Genomic DNA, 19,863 nt, shown 5'->3' with positions numbered 1-19,863 from the left:
AATTGTTGCTATAGTCTTAATGTTTTATGTTCCCCCAAATTCATATGTTGACACCCTAACCCCCATGGTAGATGGTGTTAGGAGGTGAGCCTTTGGGAGGTGATTAGGTCATGAGGGTAAAGCCCTCATGAATGGGATTCATACCCTTAGAAAACAGGCCCCAGAGAGGTGTCTTGCACTTTCTGCCATGTGAGAACACAGCTAGAAGGTGCCATCTGTGAGCCAGAAAGCAGACCCTCACCAGACACTGAATCGCCCTTGATCTTGGACTTCCCAGCATTCAGAACAGTGATACTCAATTTATGTTACTCTGTGATAGCAGCCTGAACAGACAAAGACAGTTGGTTCCTTGGGAAACTGGATGCCTGGGAAAAGATTATATAGTTGAACCTTGAACAACAGGTTTGAACTGCATGGGTCCACTTATATGCAGATTTTTTCCAACCAAATGAGGATCGAAAATACAATATTCAGGCCGGGCGTGGTGGCTCACACCTGTAATCCCAGCACTTTGGGAGGCCGAGGTGGGCAGATCATCTGAGGTCAGGAGTTCGAGACCAGCCTGGCCAACATGGTGAAACTCCATCTCTACTAAAAATACAAAAAGTAGGCAGGTGTAGTCGCACATGTCTGTAATCCCAGCTACTCAGGAGGCTGAAGCAGGAGAATCGCTTGAACCCGGGAGGCAGAGGTTGCAGTGAGCCGAGATCGGGCCACTGCACTCCAGCCCAGCCGACAAAGCCAGACTCTGTCTCAAAAAAAGAAAATGATAATAAAAATAAAATACAAAACTTAGCCAGGCATGTGGCGCATGCCTGTAATCGCAGTTACTTGGGAGGCTGAGGCATGTGAATCGCTTGAACCTGGGAGGCAGAGGCTGTAGTGAGCTGAGACTGTCACTGCACTCCAGCCTGGGTGATGGGGTGAGACTCTGTCTCAAATAATAATAATACTAATAAGTTAATTAGATAAAATAAAATACACTATTTAGGGGAAACCTGAGTATAGAGAGGGCTGACTTTTTGTATATGCAGGTTTTGCAGGGCTGACTGTGAGATGTGAGTATGCATGGGTTTTTATATACTCTGGGGGGTCCTGGACCCAATCCCTGGCATATACCAAGGGACAACCCTATATATTAAGTGACATGGCATAAAATAAGTTATAATATCTCTGTTTTGTTACTATAGGTTCTGGTGCAAAGTAGTTCCTGGGACTAAGCTGTCACTCAACTTAGTTTTGTTGCCTTTTTATTAATGTGACAAAAAGTGTGTGTGTATGTGTGTGTGTGTGTGTGCATATTTATGACAGGAACATGACCATTTGAATAAATTTACCCAATTGTGTCTTCATTTAAACTGTCTGAAACTAATTAATGAATGTCATGTTCCTTTTCTCTTCTTTCCCCCTCACATTGAGGCTTATCTTTCTATTTCCAATAATTTTTCCTTCTCCCCTTCTTCCCTTCACTCTTTTCTAGTCATTTCCCTTCTTACTTTGTCTCCTGCCTGGAAGGATGTTAGACTCTTCTATAACAACTCCATTTGCCCTTCCATAAAGATCACAAGTCCTTGCTTTCTTCACTCACTTCTTTTGTTCTTTTCTCCTCTTCCAAAATTACAGTAAGATGAGAAAAATGAACTATGTTCTCATCTTTCTCATTCTTGACCTTCAGTTGTGGCATTAATGAAATGATAGGGCAGTTCTGGAAATTTTAGGTAAAGGTAGCACATCCATTTAAATCTTACTCAGTCTTTTCTAGGTCTCCCTGTTTCTTTATCCATATGATTAACCCCACCTAGCCAGATCCTTTGGGTCACTGTCTTTTATTACTTTATTCATAGAGTCATTTTTCTACCACCCTTCCTTTGTCATTATCTCTCTGCTAGGAGTACTCTCTTAGTTTCAGGTTGAAACCAGACTCTTCAGGCAGTGTGGCTAAGAACTTCATACTAACCTGGGTTGAAACCAGTTCTGACACTTACTGTGTGACCAGACAAATCTTTAACTCCTATGACTCACTATTATCTTACCTCTAAAATGACAACTATAGTGGTCTCTCTTCCACAAGGTTGTTTTAAGGGGTAAATGAGATAATGCTTTTGGGGCTAGTGATTTTCTTATGGGATGACTGCCTAAGCCCTTTCCATCTCCATCAGCTTATTATCAGCTTAGACCTGTCATTCCCTCCATCTCCCAAATCCTCTGTACCTTTGTCCTCTGTCATCCTCCTCCTGAGTTCCTAAACTTCCTTCTGTTGTGAGATCACCAGTTCCCACATGCAGATCTTCATGTTTAGGCCATCAATTATTTATCTCTTTGGAAGATGTTAACATAGAATAGCTCAAGTATAATTGAATTACATTAAAATACCTCTGACCCAAAACAATATTACTGCATCACAAGCATCTCTGAGAAATGGGTTTATTTTATCGAAATAAAACTAAAAAGCATGTTAGAGTAGGCATGTTGGTAGCATCTTGGATCACTGGAGTATACCCAGCAAGAGCTAAAGAGGAAATGACACAAAGTAATACTGTTCAGTGAGGCTTTACACAAAGCAGTCATAACAAATCTGGAGAACTAGATTTCATCCTTGCCTTGGCTTCAGCCAACCAGACAGCAGTTTTACTACCTCATCACTACTACCTTTAATCAATAAATCAACTATTTATAGCAACACCATACATTTATATGGCACTTGGTAACTGACAAAGTAATTTCATATACATTTTCTTGTGTAATTCTTATAGCCTCCTTATCAGATAAATTTTATCATCACAATTACAGATGAGAAAATTGAGGTTCAGAGATTGTGATTTGACTTTGTAAGGAAGTAGTGAAATCAGGATTCAAGCCCAAACTCTCAAGTGTAGACCAAACTCAAGAAGATATCGTCTTTGGCATTTTTTTGTTTTTAGACGGAGTCTCTCTCTGTCGCCAGGCTGGAGTACAGCGGCGCAATCTCAGCTCACTGCAACCTCTGCCTCCCGGGTTCAAGCAATTATCCTGCCTCAGCCTTCCAAGTAGCTGGGAGTACAGGCAGGCGCCAGCACACCCAGCTAATTTTTTTGTATTTTTAGTAGAGACAGGGTTTCACCATGTTGGCCAGGATGGTCTTGATCTCTTGACCTTGTGATCCACCCATCTTGGCCTCCCAAAGTGCTGGGATTACAGGTGTGAGCCAACTCGCCCAGCCTGTCTTTGGCTCTTTTAGCTGACTTTTTTTTTTTAGCCTTTTGCTTTCTCACCATTCCCATATGTAATGGAAACTATGATGTGCCACCCAGATCCTCCTTCAGGAATGAAGGACTTACTCCCCCAGCTACTCAGAGTGCTGCCAATGAGAAGCCATCAGGGACTGCCTCTGCTGAAGACAGCTGGCTTGCTCAAGTTGACCCCTTTTGCCAGGGCTACCCACATCTAATGACTGATCAACATTAAGCGCATAAAAACATTCCCTCCTGCTCCCAACTAGGGCCAACTCCGAAAGAGGGTTATTCCAGCTTCAGGATTCCCCAGAGAGCTGTTCAGCCTGCATGGCAGCTCAGTTTCTCCCTCAGTCCAATCATGTTTCCTACCTTTTGCTTCCCTTCCATGGCTGTTGATCCCAAGAATACTCCCTAATATACCTCCTGCAAGCTAGTCTGTTTCAGTTTCAGCTTCTTGTGAAACCTAACCTTCAATCTATGATATGCACAATTCCAAAGAACTTGAATTTCAGGATCTCTTAAACTAATACCTACTTAAAGGTAATCTGATAAGAGGTTATCATCCCAAACATAATTGCATTTTAATAAGGTCTTGGGTTGAAAACGCTAGGACCCCTAAGAAGGAGCCTCTAATGATGAAATAAATCTGACAAGTGCTAGCCTCTAATCAGGCTTTGGACATTTTTGTGGGACCAATGCATATTTTGTGAATTGATTTTATTTTATTTTATTTTATTTTATTTTATTTTATTTTATTTTGAGACGGAGTCTCGCTCTGTCGCCCAGGCTGGAGTGCAGTGGCCGGATCTCATCTCACTGCAAGCTCCGCCTCCCGGGTTTACGCCATTCTCCTGCCTCAGCCTCCCGAGTAGCTGGGACTACAGGCGCCCGTCACCGCGCCCGTCTAGGTTTTTTTTTGTATTTTTTAGTAGAGGGCCGGGCGCGGTGGCTCAAGCCTGTAATCCCAGCACTTTGGGAGGCCGAGACGGTTGGATCACGAGGTCAGGAGATCGAGACCATCCTGGCTAACACGGTGAAACCCCGTCTCTACTAAAAAAATACAAAAAACTAGCCGGGCGAGGTGGCGGGCGCCTGTAGTCCCAGCTACTCGGGAGGCTGAGGCAGGAGAATGGCGTGAACCCGGGAGGCGGAGCTTGCAGTGAGCTGAGATCCGGCCACTGCACTCCAGCCTGGGCGACAGAGCAAGACTGCGTCTCAAAAAAAAAAAAAAAAAATTAACTGCTTTCCAAAATATAAAAAATATTGAAAAGTGTGGTAATCTTTTATATTGTTGCAAATCTCTCTCTTTTTTTTTTTTTTTTTTTTTTGAGCCGGAGGCTTGCTCTGTCGCCCAGGCTGGAGTGCAGTGGCACGATCCTGGCTCACTGCAAGCTCCGCCTCCCGGGTTCTCACCATTCTCCTGCCTCAGCCTCCTAAGTGCTGGGACTATAGGTGCCCGTCACCACGCCCGGCTAATTTTTTGTATTTTTTAGTAGAAACGTGGTTTCACCGTGTTAACCAGGATGGTCTCGATCTCCTGACCTCATGATCTGCCCGCCTTGGCCTCCCAAAGTGCTGGAATTACAGGCGTGAGCCACCGGGCCGGGCAATTTTCACAAATCTCTTAACGTCTGGCTTAATAAAGGTGGCTAGGTTCTTCTATCTGCTTTTGTATTCAATATATTGTGATATATTGTTTTGGTTGAAGTGTATGAAGAAAATCTGGCCTTACACAGATACATAACTGGGAAGGGGAAGAGTATTTTATTAATTTAATTTAATTTAATTTAATTTAATTATTTGTTGAGATGGAGTTTTGCATTTGTTGCCCAGGCTGGAGTGCAGTGGCATGATCTCAGCTCACTACAACCTCTACCTCCCCGGTTTAAGAGATTCTCCTGCCTCAGCCTCCGAGTAGCTGGGACTACAGGCATGCGCCACCACACCCAGCTAATTTTTGTATTTTTAATAGAGATGGGGTTTCACCATATTGGCCAGACTGGTCTTGAACTCCTGACCTCATGATCCACCCACCTCAGCCTCCCAAAGTGCTGGGATTACAGGCGTGAGCCACTGCGCCCAGCCTGTGTTTTTTGTTTTGTTTTGTTTTGAGACAGACTCTTGCTCTATTGCCCAGGCTGGAGCACAGTGGTGTGATCTCGGCTCACTGCAACCTCCACCTCCCGGGTTCAAGGGATTCTCCTGCCTCAGCATCCCGAGTAGCTGGGACAACAGATGCGTGCCACCATGCCTGGCTAATTTTTTGTATTTTTAGTAGAGATGGGGTTTCACCATGTTGGTCAGGCTAGTCTCGAACTCCCCACTTCATGATCCACCCACCTCGGCCTCCCAAAGTGCTGGGATTACAGGCATGAGCCACTGTGCCCAGCCAACAAATAGTAGTTTCTTAAAACTCAATTCATTGTGGAATCTGAAACCATATCAATGAAATGTTTGTACTCCATAGCATTACATTCTATTGTTCTATTCAGCATTTTGGATGGATCTTTTACCCATCTTTTTTTTTTTTTTTTTTTTTTTTTTGAGAAGGAGTCTCGTGCCCAGCTAATTTTTTTTTCTTTTTTAGTAGAGATGGGGTTTCACCATCTTGCCCAGGTTGGTCTCGAACTCCTGACCTTGTGATCCACCTGCCTCTGCCTCCCGAAGTACTGGTGTGAGCCACTGCGTCCAGCCCATGCTGGATTTTTAACACCTCATTTGTCATCTGGAAAATATTGATTGAGTTATACCAATCTTCCAAACGTTGACACCTGTCATTGTAATGTATCAAAAAATCACATTAATATAACCACTGATCTCATGAGGACTTTGTCAAGCTCACAGTGGCAGATATGACTTTTCCACAGTTCTAATTTTTCATTTGAAAGCTCAACTTTGTCACAGACAACAAAAACTGACAGTTGTTTTCCTCGAAGAAAAAGTCTTGTTCATATTTGAGAAAATGCCTGCCAAATACTCAAGTCTGAATAATCACAGTGATAGTTGTCAGTTGTTCTTTTAAGTAAAAAGGGTGTTCTGTGATAAAAAAAAAAGTGACTGGTTGAGCTAGGAACTCAATGCAGAAGTGCTTCTTCTCAAGTCAGTTATCATACTTTTGTACATGGCAGAAAAACTTTGTGCACTTCCTATTTCATCATACAGAATGTTTAAAAGGCTCATGGGTTGAGATTTAATAAATTAATAATGTTTACTTCATCAAGGGTATTCTTAAGGGAAAGCCTTTTCCCCCCTCCCTGCCCTTTTTTAACTGCAAGTGCATGGTGGTAAAGGAACTACTACTTCACTTTGGTGAATAGTCCAGTTTGATGCCACTGCCTTGATTTTGTGCTAAGAGGCCAGTAGTTTCAGCTACCAAGCTTTTGGACTCATCAGTGCAAATACCAACATTTTTTTTTTTTTTAATAAAAGGCAAATAACTCTTTTTTGTTTGTTTGTTTTGTTTGTTTGTTTTTCTTGAATCACAGTCTGGCTCTGTCACCCAGGCTGCAGTGCCATGGCCGGATCTTGGCTCACTGCAACCTCCACCTCCTGGGCTCAAGCCATCCTCCCACCTCACCCTCCCAACAAGCTGGGACTACCGGCCCATGCCACCACACCCAGCTAATTACTTTTTGTGTTACTATAAAAATAGATTTCCCTCACGGACTTCCTGAGTCTCAAGAACTCTCATTGCATCTGTGGACATTTTTAATGACTGCAGAGTATTATATTGTATGGGAGAACAGTTTATTTAGCCAGCGTCCTTTATTGTTGGGCATCTGAGTTGTTCTTTGTTTTTTTTTTTTTTGTTTTTTTTTTTTGAGACGGAGTCTCGCTCTGTTGCCCAGGCTGGAGTGCAGTGGCGCGATCTCGGCTCACTGCAAGCTCCGCCTCCCGGGTTCACGCCCTTCTCCTGCCTCAGCCTCCCGAGTAGCTGGGACTACAGGCGCCCACCACCGCGCCCAGCTAATTTTTTTGTATTTTTTTTTTTTTTAGTAGAGATGGGGTTTCACTGTGTTAGCCAAGATAGTCTCCATCTCCTGACCTCGTGATCCGCCCGCCTCGGCCTCCCAAAATGCTGGGATTACAGGCGTGAGCCACCGCGTCTGGCCCTGAGTTGTTCTTAACTTTTCTACGTTTCCAATAATTACGTAATTAAGACTTGGCTTACACCCTGAATTATTTTTCCAGTATAAAGTCTTAAAAATGGAATTGCTGGCCAGGCACGGATTGTGCCACTGCACTCCAGTTTGGGCATCAGAGCAAGACTCTGTCTCAAAAAAAAAAAAAAAAAAAAAATGGAATTGCTGGCCAAATAGTATGCTTTTTTTTTTTTTTTTTTTTGAGACAGAGTTTTGCTCTGTCACCCAGGCTGGAGTGCAGTGGTGCGATCTCGGCTCACTGCAACCCCGCCTCCCGGGTTCCAGCAATTCTCTGCCTCAGGCTCCCGAGTAGGTGGGATTACAGGCGCCCACCACCACGCCCAGCTAATTTTTTGTATTTTCAGTAGAGACAGGTTTTCACCATCTTGGCCAGGCTGATCTTGAACTCCTGACCTCGCTATCCACCCACCTTGGCCTCCCAAGGTGCTGGGATTACAGGCATGAGCCCCCGTGCCTGGTCCAAATAGTATACATTTTTTAAAAAAGGCTTCAGAATATTGCTACACCATCTTCCAAGAGGTTTACCAATTTACACTTGCATTTTACGTAATAATATGGTTATCCTTCCAGCTTCTTACCAACACTATCTTCAAAAAAAAAAAAAAAAAAAAAAACCTTGCCAAATTTACAGGCAATAAATCATAATTTTTTCTTATTTTTCATTTATTTGCTTACTAGTTAGGTCTTTTTCATAAATTAATAGAAATTGGTAAGTTGCACATTTATGTCTTTCATCCGTTTTTCTTTTGGAATAGTCATCTTTAGGATTTTTTTTTTTTTTTTTTTGAGACGGGGTCTCACTTTCTTGCTGAGGCTGGCAGTGGCTTGATCTTGGCTCACTGTAACCTCTGCCTTCTGGGCGCCAGTTATCCTCCCATCTCAGCCTCTTGAGTAGCTGGGACTAGAGGCACATGCCACCAAGCCCAGCTAATTTTTGTATTTTTTGCAGAGACAGGTTTTTGCCATGTTGCCCAGGCTGGTCTGGAACTCCTGGGCTCAAGTGATTCACCCTCCTCAGCCTCCCAAAGTGCTGGGATTCTGAGCATGTGCCATGGTGCCTGGCCTCTTTGGGATTTTATCCTTTGGTCTGCCATGTCTACTGTAGACATTTCTTCCCAGTTTTTTTTAACCTTTAAGTTTTATGTCATTTATTTTTATGTTTTTAATTTTAACACAATTACATATTAGTCTTTTTTTTTTTTTTTTTTTTTTTTTTTTTTTTTTTTTTTTTTTTGAGACGGAGTCTCACGCTGTTGCCCAGGCTGGAGTGCAGTGGCGCGATCTCGGCTCACTGCAAGCTCCGCCTCCTGGGTTCACGCCATTCTCCTGCCTCAGCCTCCTGAGTAGCTAGGACTACAGGCGCCCGCCACCACGCCCGGCTAATTTTTTGTATTTTTAGTAGAGACGGGGTTTCACTGTGGTCTCGATCTCCTGACCTTGTGATCCGCCCGCCTCGGCCTCCCAAAGTGCTGGGATTACAGGCTTGAGCCACCGCGCCCGGCCATATTAGTCTTTTTATATTTATATTTTTTGCCTTTAGCAACATGCTTAAAAAAGACTTCTCCACCCCAATATTAAAAAAATGTTTACTTTTGGCAGGGCTCAGTGGCTCATGCCTGTAATTCTAGCACTTTGGGAGGCAAAGGTGGGTGGATCACTTGAGTCCAAGAGTTTGAGATCAGCTTGGGCAACATGGAGGAACCCTGTCTCTACAAAAAATACAAAAATTAGCCAGACATGGTGGTGCATGCCTCTGGTCTCAGCTGCTTGGGAGGTTGAGGTGGGAGGATTGCTTGAGTCCTGGAGGTAGAGGCTGAAGTAAGGCAAGAACATGCCACTGCACTTCAGCCTGAGTAACAAAGCAAGACCCTGTCTCCAAAAAAATAATAATAATTTTTACTTATTTACTCTTTTTAGCAGTTAACTCTTTAATGTATTAAGAATTATTTTGAGGGCTGGGTGTGGTGGCTCATGCATGTAATCACAGCACTTTGGGAGGCCAAGGCAGGCGGATCACGAGGTCAAGAGATCGAGACCATCCTGGCTATCATGGTGAAATCCCGTCTCTACTAAAAAATACAAATATTAGCCGGGCGTGGTGGCATGCATCTGTAATCCAGATACTCAGGAGGCTGAGGCAGGAGAATCACTTGAACCCAGGAGGCAGAGGTTGTGGTGAGCCGGGATCTCACCATTGCACTCCAGCCTGGGCAACAGAGCGACACTCCATCTCAAAAAAAAAAAAAAATTATTTTGAGATATGATTTGAGGTAAGGATCTGACCATCTTTTCCCAAATAGTTACTTATTATTTATTTATTTTTATTTATTTATTTTTAGATGGAGTCTCACACTGTCACCCAGGCGAGTGCAGTGGCGCGATCTCGGCTCACTGCAACCTCTGCCTCCCGGGTTCAAGCGATTCTCCTACCTCAGCCTCCTGAGTAACTGGATTTACAGGCATGCACCACCATGCCTGACTAATTTTTGTATTTTTAGTAGCGACAGGGTTTCACCATGTTGGTTAGCTTGGTTTCGAACTCCTGACCTCCAGTGATCCGCTGGCCTTGACCTCCCAAAGTGCTGGGATTACTTATAGGCATGAGCCACCAGGCTCGGCCTCTTTAAAATTTTTTATTGTGGTAAAATATACATAAAATTTATCATTTTAACCACTTTTAAGTATACCATTCAGTAGCATTAGATATATTCATATTGTTATGCAACCATTACCACTACACATCTTCAAAACTTTTTCATCTTTCCAAAATGAAACTCCATACCCATGAAACTCTATTCTCTCCTCCTCTCAGACCCTGGCAACCACCATTCTACTTTCTGTGTCTATGAATTTGACTACTCTAGGTATGTATTATAAGTCAAATCATACAGCATTTGTCTTTTTGTGACTGGCTTCTTTTACATAGCCTAATATCTGTAAGGTTCATCCATGTTGTGGCATGTGTCACCTTTTCCTTCCCTTTAAAGGCTGAATAATATTTCATTGCATGTATATGCCATGTTTTGTTTATCCATTCATCTGTTGATGGACACTTGGGTTCCTGCCACCATTTGACTATACTGAATAATGCTTCAATGAACACAGGTATACAAACATCTCTTTAAGTCCCTGCTTTCACTTCTTTTGGATATATACCCAGAAGTGGAATTGCTGCATCATATGGGAATTCTATGTCTATTTTTTTTTTTTAGGAACTGCTACATAATCATCTGTTTTTGCACCACTTAATAAACAGTCCTGCTGGACGTGGTGGCTCACGCCTATAATCCCAGCACTTTGGGAGGCCAAGGCAGGCAGATCACCTAAGGTCGTGAGTTCGAGACCAGCCTGACCAACATGGAGAGACCTCATCTCTACTAAAAATACAAAATTAGCCGGGCATGGTGGTGCATGCCTGTAATCCCAGCTACTTGGGAGGCTGAAGCAGGGGAATTGCTTGAATCCGGGAGGCAGAGGTTGTGGTGAGCTGAGACCACGCCACTGTACTCCAACCTGGGCAACAATAGCAAAACTCATCTGAATAAACAAATAAACAAACAAACAAACAAACGGTCCATAATTTCCTTCTAACTTGAAATGCTGTATCTTTCATGTGTAAAATGCTTGAATTTGGTATAAAGTAATAAAGTGAAATGGTTAAGAACAGGGCCTTGCGAGACATTTGAACTGGATTTTATTTATTATTATTTGGTAGAGGTGGGGGTCTTGCTATGTTGCCCATCTCAAACAATCCTCCCGCCTTGGCCTCCCAAAGTGCTAACATTACAGGGGTGAGCCATTGTGCTGGCTGAATGTCTGCTCTGTCACTTGGAAGCTGCATGTCCCCAACCAAATTCTATAACTTCTCTAAACTTCAGTTTTCTCAATTTCTCATGACAGTAAAATAGAAGTAGTAACATCTACCTACAGGATTGTTATTAATATATAGCTAGTGCTATTAATATACTAGTGATTTGATTACATTAAGATGTTAATAAGTGGCTGTTTTTATTTTTCTTTTCTTTTCTTTTTTTTTGAGATTGAGTTTTGCTCTTGTAGCCCAGGCTGGAGAGCTGGAGAGCAGTGGCACCATCTTGGCTTACTGCAAACTCCACTTTCCAGGTTCAAGCAATTTTCCAGCCTCAGCCTCCTGAGTAGCTGGGATTACAGACACCCACCACCACACCCAGCTAATTTTTGTATTTTTAGTAGACATGGGGTTTCACTGTGTTGTCCAGGCTGGTCTCGAACTCCTGACCTCAGGTGATCCACTCACCTTGGCCTCCCAAAGTGCTGGGAGATTACAGGCGTGAGCCACCGGCCCTGACCTATTTCTGAACTTTCTAGTCTATTTCATTTATCTAGGAATGAAAGAAGAAGAAAAGAGAGTGGGGTAGCACAAGAGAACTCCAGGAGTAAAGGCATAGAGACAGGAAGGAACAAGGTAACTTTTTGGGCAATTTTTATCAAAATGTGGGACAATATCTATTGTGCATTATAATATCACTTTAATAACTACAACCAGTATTTTGGCTTAAATGCATAAACATATTGCAGTTGAATAGAAAATATGACATATCGCAAGCATTGTTTCAGAAAACTTTAGTTTCAGCGTATATATACATATTCTATATATACCCATATACTTTTGTATAGGTACAGTGATAAGATGTAAAATGTATTTATTGTGGTTGTTGGGCAAAAAAGGCTGGAAAAACAGTACTTTAGCACCCAGACGGTAGTTCATTTGAGCAGAAACATTGTTTAGGCAGGAAAGTTCTACTAATCAAGGTGGACCACAGCATTTGGAAAGCCTCCTCTGCTTTTCACATTGTTTGGAGCTTTATTTTCTTCCCTTTGTTAAAAATATACACTTTAAAATTATTTGTTTTGTAAACAATTTAAAATACTGATGAAGGTAAAGTAGCTCTTGACCACCTTCTTCCTCCAATCCGAATCCTGGCCCTCAGAGTTACTACTTTGCCCTTTCCCCTTTCAGACTTATTCCTTCAGATTTAAATGCCCATGTGTGCAAATACATAGTTTGCAGCAACTTGGCTTTTTTCCCTCTCACTTAATTTATGTTGATCTTTTCACGCAGATTTATCTTGCTCAAGAGCTGCACAGTATTTCAAAATGCGAATGTACCATAGTCTATCTTGTCTTTCATCTATCGATGAATGACTAGGTTTCCAAATTATTCCCCCCCCGTGCTCCCCAATAAAGCTGGATCTCCAGCTTTTTTGTACACATGTGCAAGTGCCCACGGGGTAGAACCCTAAAAATGGAAGATGTGTGAGTACTTTCTTTTTCATTTTATAGGCTCTGGGGAACTACTGCAGGGAGGCTGGGATACAAAACACCCTCAGGCCAACAACCGGCCAGCTAGGACAGGTTCTTGCTTTAGCCCCTGACGAGTTTTCTTCCTTTCGTAATGGACGCTAACTTTGGCTTTTTTTTTTTTGTTTTTAACCTCGTAGATGCAAGTTCCCAGCACCAAATCCAGATATACAACCACTCAGCTACCAAGCGCTACGCCTAATACATTACAGGGGAAAAAAAAAAATTCTCCAGTCCCTTCACGTCGTGACGCTTGCTTCCGGGAAGCGGGCCGGAAGCCGCTCCTCAGTTCTGCGTCAAACCCGACTTCAGGGGCCGTCGTAAAAGTGTCGTCCCTGTGTCTCCGACCGGCCACAGGTTTCCGCTTGCCTCTGGCCGGGGGTCGGCAACTGCAGGAGTCAGTTTCCCTCAAGATGGCGGACGAGGAAGCTGGAGGTGCGGAGAGAATGGAAATCAGCGCGGAGTTACCCCAGACCCCTCAGCGTCTGGCATGTGTAAGTCCCTATAGGCAAGTCTCTTTTGTCCTCCCCCCAGTCCCTCCCTACTGCGCTTAGGAGGATGTGGGGCTTCACCCCTTATGGCGGCTCTGGGGAGGGGGAGTTATCTGGATTGATCTGGAAGGAAGCCACTGAATAAAAAGTTAGTCGCAACCCACATTTCTGCCAGCCAAGTGTACGGAATATAATGACTTTGTTATGTATTATTTCTGATGATCTCAAGCATGCATGTCTCTATTCTGAAGTAGAAAGAACCAGTGATGTTATTAGACGGTTTGATGTGGGGGCCTAGGCGGGGTTGGAGCAAGAGCCATTTTCGTATAGAAGCAGTACCAACCCTTTACTCTTGATGATGGGAATGCAGCACCTGGTATTGTATTGCATAGCCTGCTGGCCGGGACCTGATAATGATAGAGAGTGCTGCCACTGTCATGTCTAGATGTGAGGTGTAGTAATTGGCCTTCGATATAGCATCTTAAGAACCCCAGGCCTAACCCTCAGTGGAGAAGCCCATCATCTGTCGCTACTTCTTAAAGCTGAAGAAAGAACTCCCAAACATTTCAAGCCCGAGCAATACCATTAATTAATGTTGGAATCTATACTTTGCTCTTGCATTTTGGAAGAATGGGAAGGCAGAGATATTGAACAAATTTGAGTCACTAGCTACAGGGAGAAAGCTGACGGTGGAAGATAAGAGTAGAGGGCAATGTTAGGGAATGTTCTGGATGCCCAGGGTATCTAGTGGGGAGATATGTAGAAAATATTCAAGTATCTGTCGCTGCATAATGTTTTATTAGTTTTGTGTTTCCAAATAGCAGCATTTAGAGGTTTGGGATATACACCATTTTTTCTGAAGTTTCTTTGGTTTGTAGTTTAATAAAAGCTTTGTTTTATTTTATTTATTTTATTTTATTTTATTTTTTGAGACAGAGTCTCACTCTGTCGTTCACGCTGGAGTGCAGTGGCACAATCTCGGCTCGCTGCAGCCTCTGCCTCCCTGCAGCCTCTGCCTCCCAGGTTCAGGAATTCTCCTGCCTCAGCCTCCTGAGTAGCTGGGATTACAGGCGCCTGCCACCATGCCTGGCTAATTTTTTTTTTTTTTTTTTTTTGGTGTTTTTAGTAGAGACAAGGTTTCACCATATTGGCCAGGCTGACCTCAGGTGGTCCACCTGCCCTGGCCTCCCAGAGTGCTGGGATTACAGATTAAAAGCATTCTTGAAGGTTTTTTTGTTTGTTTGTTTTTTAACCCTGCATACAATTGAACATTGTTTTATGCAAAAACAGAGGGAGCTACTTCAGGGACTGAAGAGACTGGCTAGGAGGTAGGAACCAGGTAGGGAGGGAGTTGGAAAAGGGTTTGGCTTCTGACTATGTCAGTGCTTGCTGTTTTCCTCCACCCCAAATAGCAGTTCAAATTCACTTCACTACTGGTAGTGAAGGAGAAAGCATCTTATTTGTGATGATAAGGAATGAGGAGGTAGGACAAATATAAAAGCAGCTGAAACATTTTAATGGTAGTTTGTGAGTTTTGCTTGTTAGAAGGAGTGGGGAAACTGTGCTGTGGTCAGAAGGATTGTTAGAATTTTGTATCTGAAGACTAATATTTATTTAAAACTTTGATACATTAATTTTTTCCAAATGATACAGTAAAACCCCATCATTCTGGCCGCCACTAATTTGGAATTGGAGATGATACAGGAATTGAGCTAGAATTTATGTGGCAACTCTTTACCTCAGGAAATATTATTAGATTTTGTTGGGCAGGACTTTAGGTTTTGCAAAGTAGTAGGTAGATTGTGTAATATAGCCTCAGGGAACTCACAATCTGGTGACACAGGTAATATAAGTGCCCAGATAATTTTAATTCAAGGTAGAGTAATGTCAGTAGATGAGGACCTGTGACTGTTAAGCTTTATAACCCCTTTTATGGCTTGCATCTCTCTCTCTACTGAAGACCCTACAGATCATTCTACCTTTCTCTCTTTCTCTTTTTCTCTTTTTAAAAATACTACTGTTTTCAATTTTATTCTAGCCATAGTGTGACACTGGCTTCCCAGTTTACTACTTTGCTCTTAAGCAATACAAGCTCAGTTGTTCCCCCTTCTCCTTATTGTTTATCTTTAGACAAAGATAAATAGTACGGGACATTCATAGAGGTTTAAGCAATTGTACAATTTCCATTAGAGTCTAATCCCTGGTTATATCTGATTTCCTTAAATTTTCTTCTTAGTCTGCAGATCCTTTTTCATTCATGTTGCTGATAGTAAGCATGAAGGCTGTAGTATTCCTAACATTATCTCACATGCAAGTCAAATAAAATAATATGTATGAATTAGTGGACATTGATAAAAGCCATTGCTTAAGAATCACCAGGGGAACTGATACTGTAGGTCTGAGGTGAGGTCCAAGAATCTGCATTTTCACAAGCATGCCATGCTAATTCTGTAATAGTGGTGTATGGGCCACACTTTGAGTAATACTTAGCTAGGTATTTGGAAGTTATCAGTAAATTTACAGTTGAGGTTGTGGGAATGGATAACATCTTTTTTTTTTTTTTGAGATAGGGTCTTGCTTTGTCACCCAGGCTGGAGTGCAGTGGCACAAACATAACTCACTGCAGCCTCAATCTCTCGGGCTCAGGTGATCCTCCCACCTCAGTCTCCTGAGTAACTGGGAATATAGGCATGTGCCACCATGCCCAGTTAATTTTTTGCATTTTTTTGTAGAGACACGGTTTTATTTTATTTTATTTATTTAAGACAGAGTCTTACTCTATCACCCAGGCTGGAGTACAGTGGTGCCATCTTGGCTTATTATAACCTCCACCTTCCAGGTTCAAGCAATTCTTGTGCCTCAACCTCACAAGTAGCTGGAATTACAGGTGTGTGCCACCACGCCCAGCTGATTTTTGTATTTTTAGTAGAGACAGGGTTTTACCATATGGCCAGGCTGGTCTCGAACTCCTGACCTCAAGTGATCCATCCGCCTTGGCCTCCCAAAGTGGTGGGATTACAGGAGTGAGCCATTACGCCCAGCCTGGATAAAATCTTTGAGGAGGAAAATGTGTGCGTTTATAGACACACACACACAGGAAAAGAGAGATTGAGACAGAGACAGAGAGAAAGAGAACAGGAATGATTGAAACAGGGGTAGAAAATGGAAGAACGAGGTAAGAACGTGGAAACAGAATAGGCAAGCAGGTAGGTGGTGAGAGTAGTGTGATGGCATGGGGTATTGTTTTGAGGAGAGGGTGGTTTATTGGGTCCATGATAATGAGGACTGAGAAAAATCGGGAATCAAGAGGGTTGTGAGGCAGTCTGCCAGAACTTCTGCCTTCTGTCTTCCTCAACTAGATTTTCTTCCTTAAGTCAATTTCAGAAGATACCTCTTGGCATGATACTCAGCTCTTTTCTATTGCCTGTTTATAACCTCTACCTAGGGGATTTCATCCAGTTCTGTGACTTTAAATACCATCTGTATGTATTCAGTTCCCAAATTTATATCTCTGTGTCATCTCACTTCTGAACTCCAGAATCATAAATCCAACTGCCTACTTGACATCTTCACTTGGATGTCTGGTGTTTCAAACAGAGGGAGCAATTAAGAAGTTGCTGCTGTAACCCAAGCCGTCGTTGATGGTAGCTTGCACTGGAAAGGTTATCCCTGGAGATAGAGTGAAGAGGATGAATGTAAGAGAGATTTTAGAAGTATGGAAGAAGCAAAAAGACTTGCTGATAGATTAGGCATGAGGCAAAAGGGAAGGAACGATGACATCTGCATCCTCAGTTTTTGGTTTAACCATTCATGGCAGAGGTTGTATTGTTTCCAGTGGTATGATCTCGGCTCACTGCAACCTCCGTGTCCCAAGTTTAAGCAATTCTCCTGCCTCAGCCTCCTGAGTTGCTGGATTTACAGGCATGTACCACCATGCCTGGCCTTTTTTTTTTTTTTTTTTGAGCCAAGGTCTCTCTCTCTTGCCCAGGCTGGAGTGCAGTGGCGAGATCTCGGCTCACTGAAACCTCCGCATCCTGGGTTCAAGAGATTCTCCTGCGTCAGCCTTTCAAGTAGCTGTGATTACAGGTGCCTGCCACCATACCTGGTTAATTTTTGTATTTTTAGTAGAGACGGGTTTCACCATGTTGGCCAGGCTGGTCTTGAACTCCTGACCTCAGGCAATCCGCCCACCTCAGCCTCCCAAATTGCTGGGATTATAGGTGTGAGCCACTGTACCCAGCCATTTTTTTTGTATTTTTAATAGAGGTGGGGTTTCACCGTATTGGCCAGAGTGGTCTCGAACTCCTGACCTCAAGTGATCCACCCATCTCGGCCTCCCCAACTGCTGGGATTACAGGTGTGAGCCAAATGGCCTGGCCTTGGTTGTGTCATATATTGAGAGGAAAGACCAGATTTTAGGAGAGGAAAGGAGAAAGGCAGATCAAGAGTTTGGTTATCCCTGTCTCTGTAGACAATACCTCCATAATAGCTCTTGAACACAAATAATTCTGTCTCCACCCATGTAGTCCAAGTCACTAGTCCAAGTCTGTTGTCTTGGCTACTGCAGTGACTTCTTAACTGGTCTCTTTGCTTCTACTGTTGCCCTCTTCCTGTCCATTCTGCACAGAACAACCAGAATAATCTTTTAAAGATTAAATCAGATCATGTCGGTCTCCTATCTAAATCCTCAATGGCTTTCTGTTATACTTAGAATAAGGTCTAAACTCATTACAAGTCTTCAAGACTTTGCCTGATCCAGCCCCTACATCTCTACCTCATTTCCTATTACATTCTCCTCACTGATCCTGGCCTGTTAGTACAAGCCGAAACTGTATTTTGCTTTAGGGTCTGTGCCTTTGCTTGCTGTTTGCTTTTCCTAGAGTGTTTTTCCTCTGTTTTTTCTTAATACATACCCTGTCTAAGAGATGGGTTCCTCTTACTCTCTATCAAAGCAACCTGTTTTTTTCTCCTATTGCAATTACAATCTGTAATTACTGTATTGTCTTTATTTACTTAGTGAAATGTCTGTTTCTCCCTCCAGAGGGAGAGGTAAGTTCCATGAAGGGAAGGATCATGTGTGACTTGTTCATTGATGCATCTTTTTTTTTTTTTTTTTTTTTTTTTTGAGACAGAGTCTCGCTCTGTCCCCAGGCTGAAGTGCAGTGGTGTGATCTCGGCTCACTGCAACCTCTGCCTCCCGTGTTCAAGCGATTCTCCTGCCTCAGCCTCCTGAGTAGCTGGGGCTACAGGTGCATGCCACCATGCCCAGCTATTTTTGTATTTTTAGTAGAGACAAGGTTTCACCATGTTGGCCAGGATGGTCTCGATCTCTTGACCTCATGATCCGCCTGCCTCAGCCTCCTAAAGTGCTGCGATTGATTACAGGTGTGAGCCACCGTGCCCGGCCATATTGATATATCTTGGTATGTGATTGATAGAGAAGACACTTTTCTTTGAAACGAAGTTTCACTCTTGTTGCCCAGACTGGAGTGCAATGGCATGTTCTCGGCTCGCTGCAACCTCTGTCTCCTAGGTTCAAGCGATTCTTCTGCCTCAGCCTCCTGAGTAGCTGGGATTACAGGCACGCACCACCATGCCTGGCTAATTTTTGTATTTTTAGTAGAGACGAGGTTTCTCTGTGTTGGTCAGGCTGACCTCAAACTCCTGACCTCAGGTGATCCACCCGCCTCAGCCTCCCAAGGTGCTGGGATTACAGGCGTGAGCCACCACGCCTGGCAGAAGACACTTTTTTTAAATGAATGAATAACTGAGGATCAACATTAATGATTTATTGTCGTAAGATTAGTAGTGATCGGTGGATGGAGGTTGTAGATGGAAAAAAGAGGGAATGAGCGGGCATGTTAGGGCAGTGGCTAACCTTGGAGTCCAGGCTGATCAGGGAGGTAATAAAAGCCAAAACAGGAAATCTGGAGGGAATTGGTGGGATTGAGGTATTAAAGGACATGAGATTGACATAACTGGGAGGACTGAACTTTGTGGTCAGAAAGGGGAATTTTAGAATTTGAGTACATGGGGGCACATCAAGTTTTTGCAATGGTAGAGCCAGGTTAAAGGCACCTCTTGGCCTGGCGCAGTGGCTCACACCTGTAATCCCAGCACTTTGGGAGGCCAAGGAGGGTGGATCACGAGTTTGAGAGATCGAGACCATCCTGGCTAACAAGGTGAAAGCCCTTCTCTACTAAAAATACAAAAAATTTGCTGGGTGTGATGGTGGGCGCCTGTAGTCCTAGCTACTCAGGAGGCTGAGGCAGGAGAATCACGTGAACCCGGGAGGCGGAGCTTGCAGTGAGCTGAGATCACACCACTGCACTCCATCCTAGGCAACAGAGCAAGACTCCGTCTTAAAAAAAAAAAAAGCACCTCTTATGTGTTCCTATAGCACCCTTTCCATATTCCTGTTGTATGTAGCGTGTCCCAGACTATACTCGACATTATCTGTTTACTATGTGTCCTTCCTTCTAGACAGTGAAGTTCTTGAAGGCCTGAACTATTTCTTGTTCACAGCTGTATCTCTAGTTTCTAGCACATTGCTTCAGAATTTTTATTGAATGCATGAATGAATGAATGAGGAGACACTGAGGTAGAGAGGAGGTAGAGGTAATGGGAGCTGAGAATGTTAAGAGATACTAACATTAT

General features: G+C 43.2%; 2 protein-coding genes across 7 annotated transcripts in view; one reads left to right on the top strand and one right to left on the bottom strand.

The window, feature by feature from the left end:
* CCNDBP1 (cyclin D1 binding protein 1) overlaps nucleotides 1-19,863 on the bottom strand; it is a 507,674-nt gene that overhangs the window by 71,874 nt on the left and 415,937 nt on the right. The window lies entirely within an intron of this gene.
* Nucleotides 12,988-19,863, top strand: part of UBR1 (ubiquitin protein ligase E3 component n-recognin 1) — a 153,650-nt gene continuing 146,774 nt past the window's right edge. For 2 of the 6 annotated variants that reach the window (XR_007727652.1, XM_050799355.1), the window contains exon 1: nucleotides 12,989-13,209. Coding sequence is in view for 4 of the 6 variants with exons in the window: in XM_050799355.1 (XP_050655312.1) it covers nucleotides 13,129-13,209 (81 nt within the window). In the remaining 2 variants the exon portion in view is untranslated. Of the gene's footprint in view, nucleotides 13,210-19,863 lie in introns of all 6 variants that reach the window. The other 4 variants (XM_050799353.1, XM_050799352.1, XM_050799354.1 and 1 more) reach the window with 3 other exon arrangements.

Source organism: Macaca thibetana, chromosome 7 (genome assembly GCF_024542745.1).
Source record: "Macaca thibetana thibetana isolate TM-01 chromosome 7, ASM2454274v1, whole genome shotgun sequence".
Classification (NCBI taxonomy): Eukaryota; Metazoa; Chordata; class Mammalia; order Primates; family Cercopithecidae; genus Macaca; species Macaca thibetana.
This window is presented reverse-complemented; position numbering and strand designations above follow the sequence as displayed.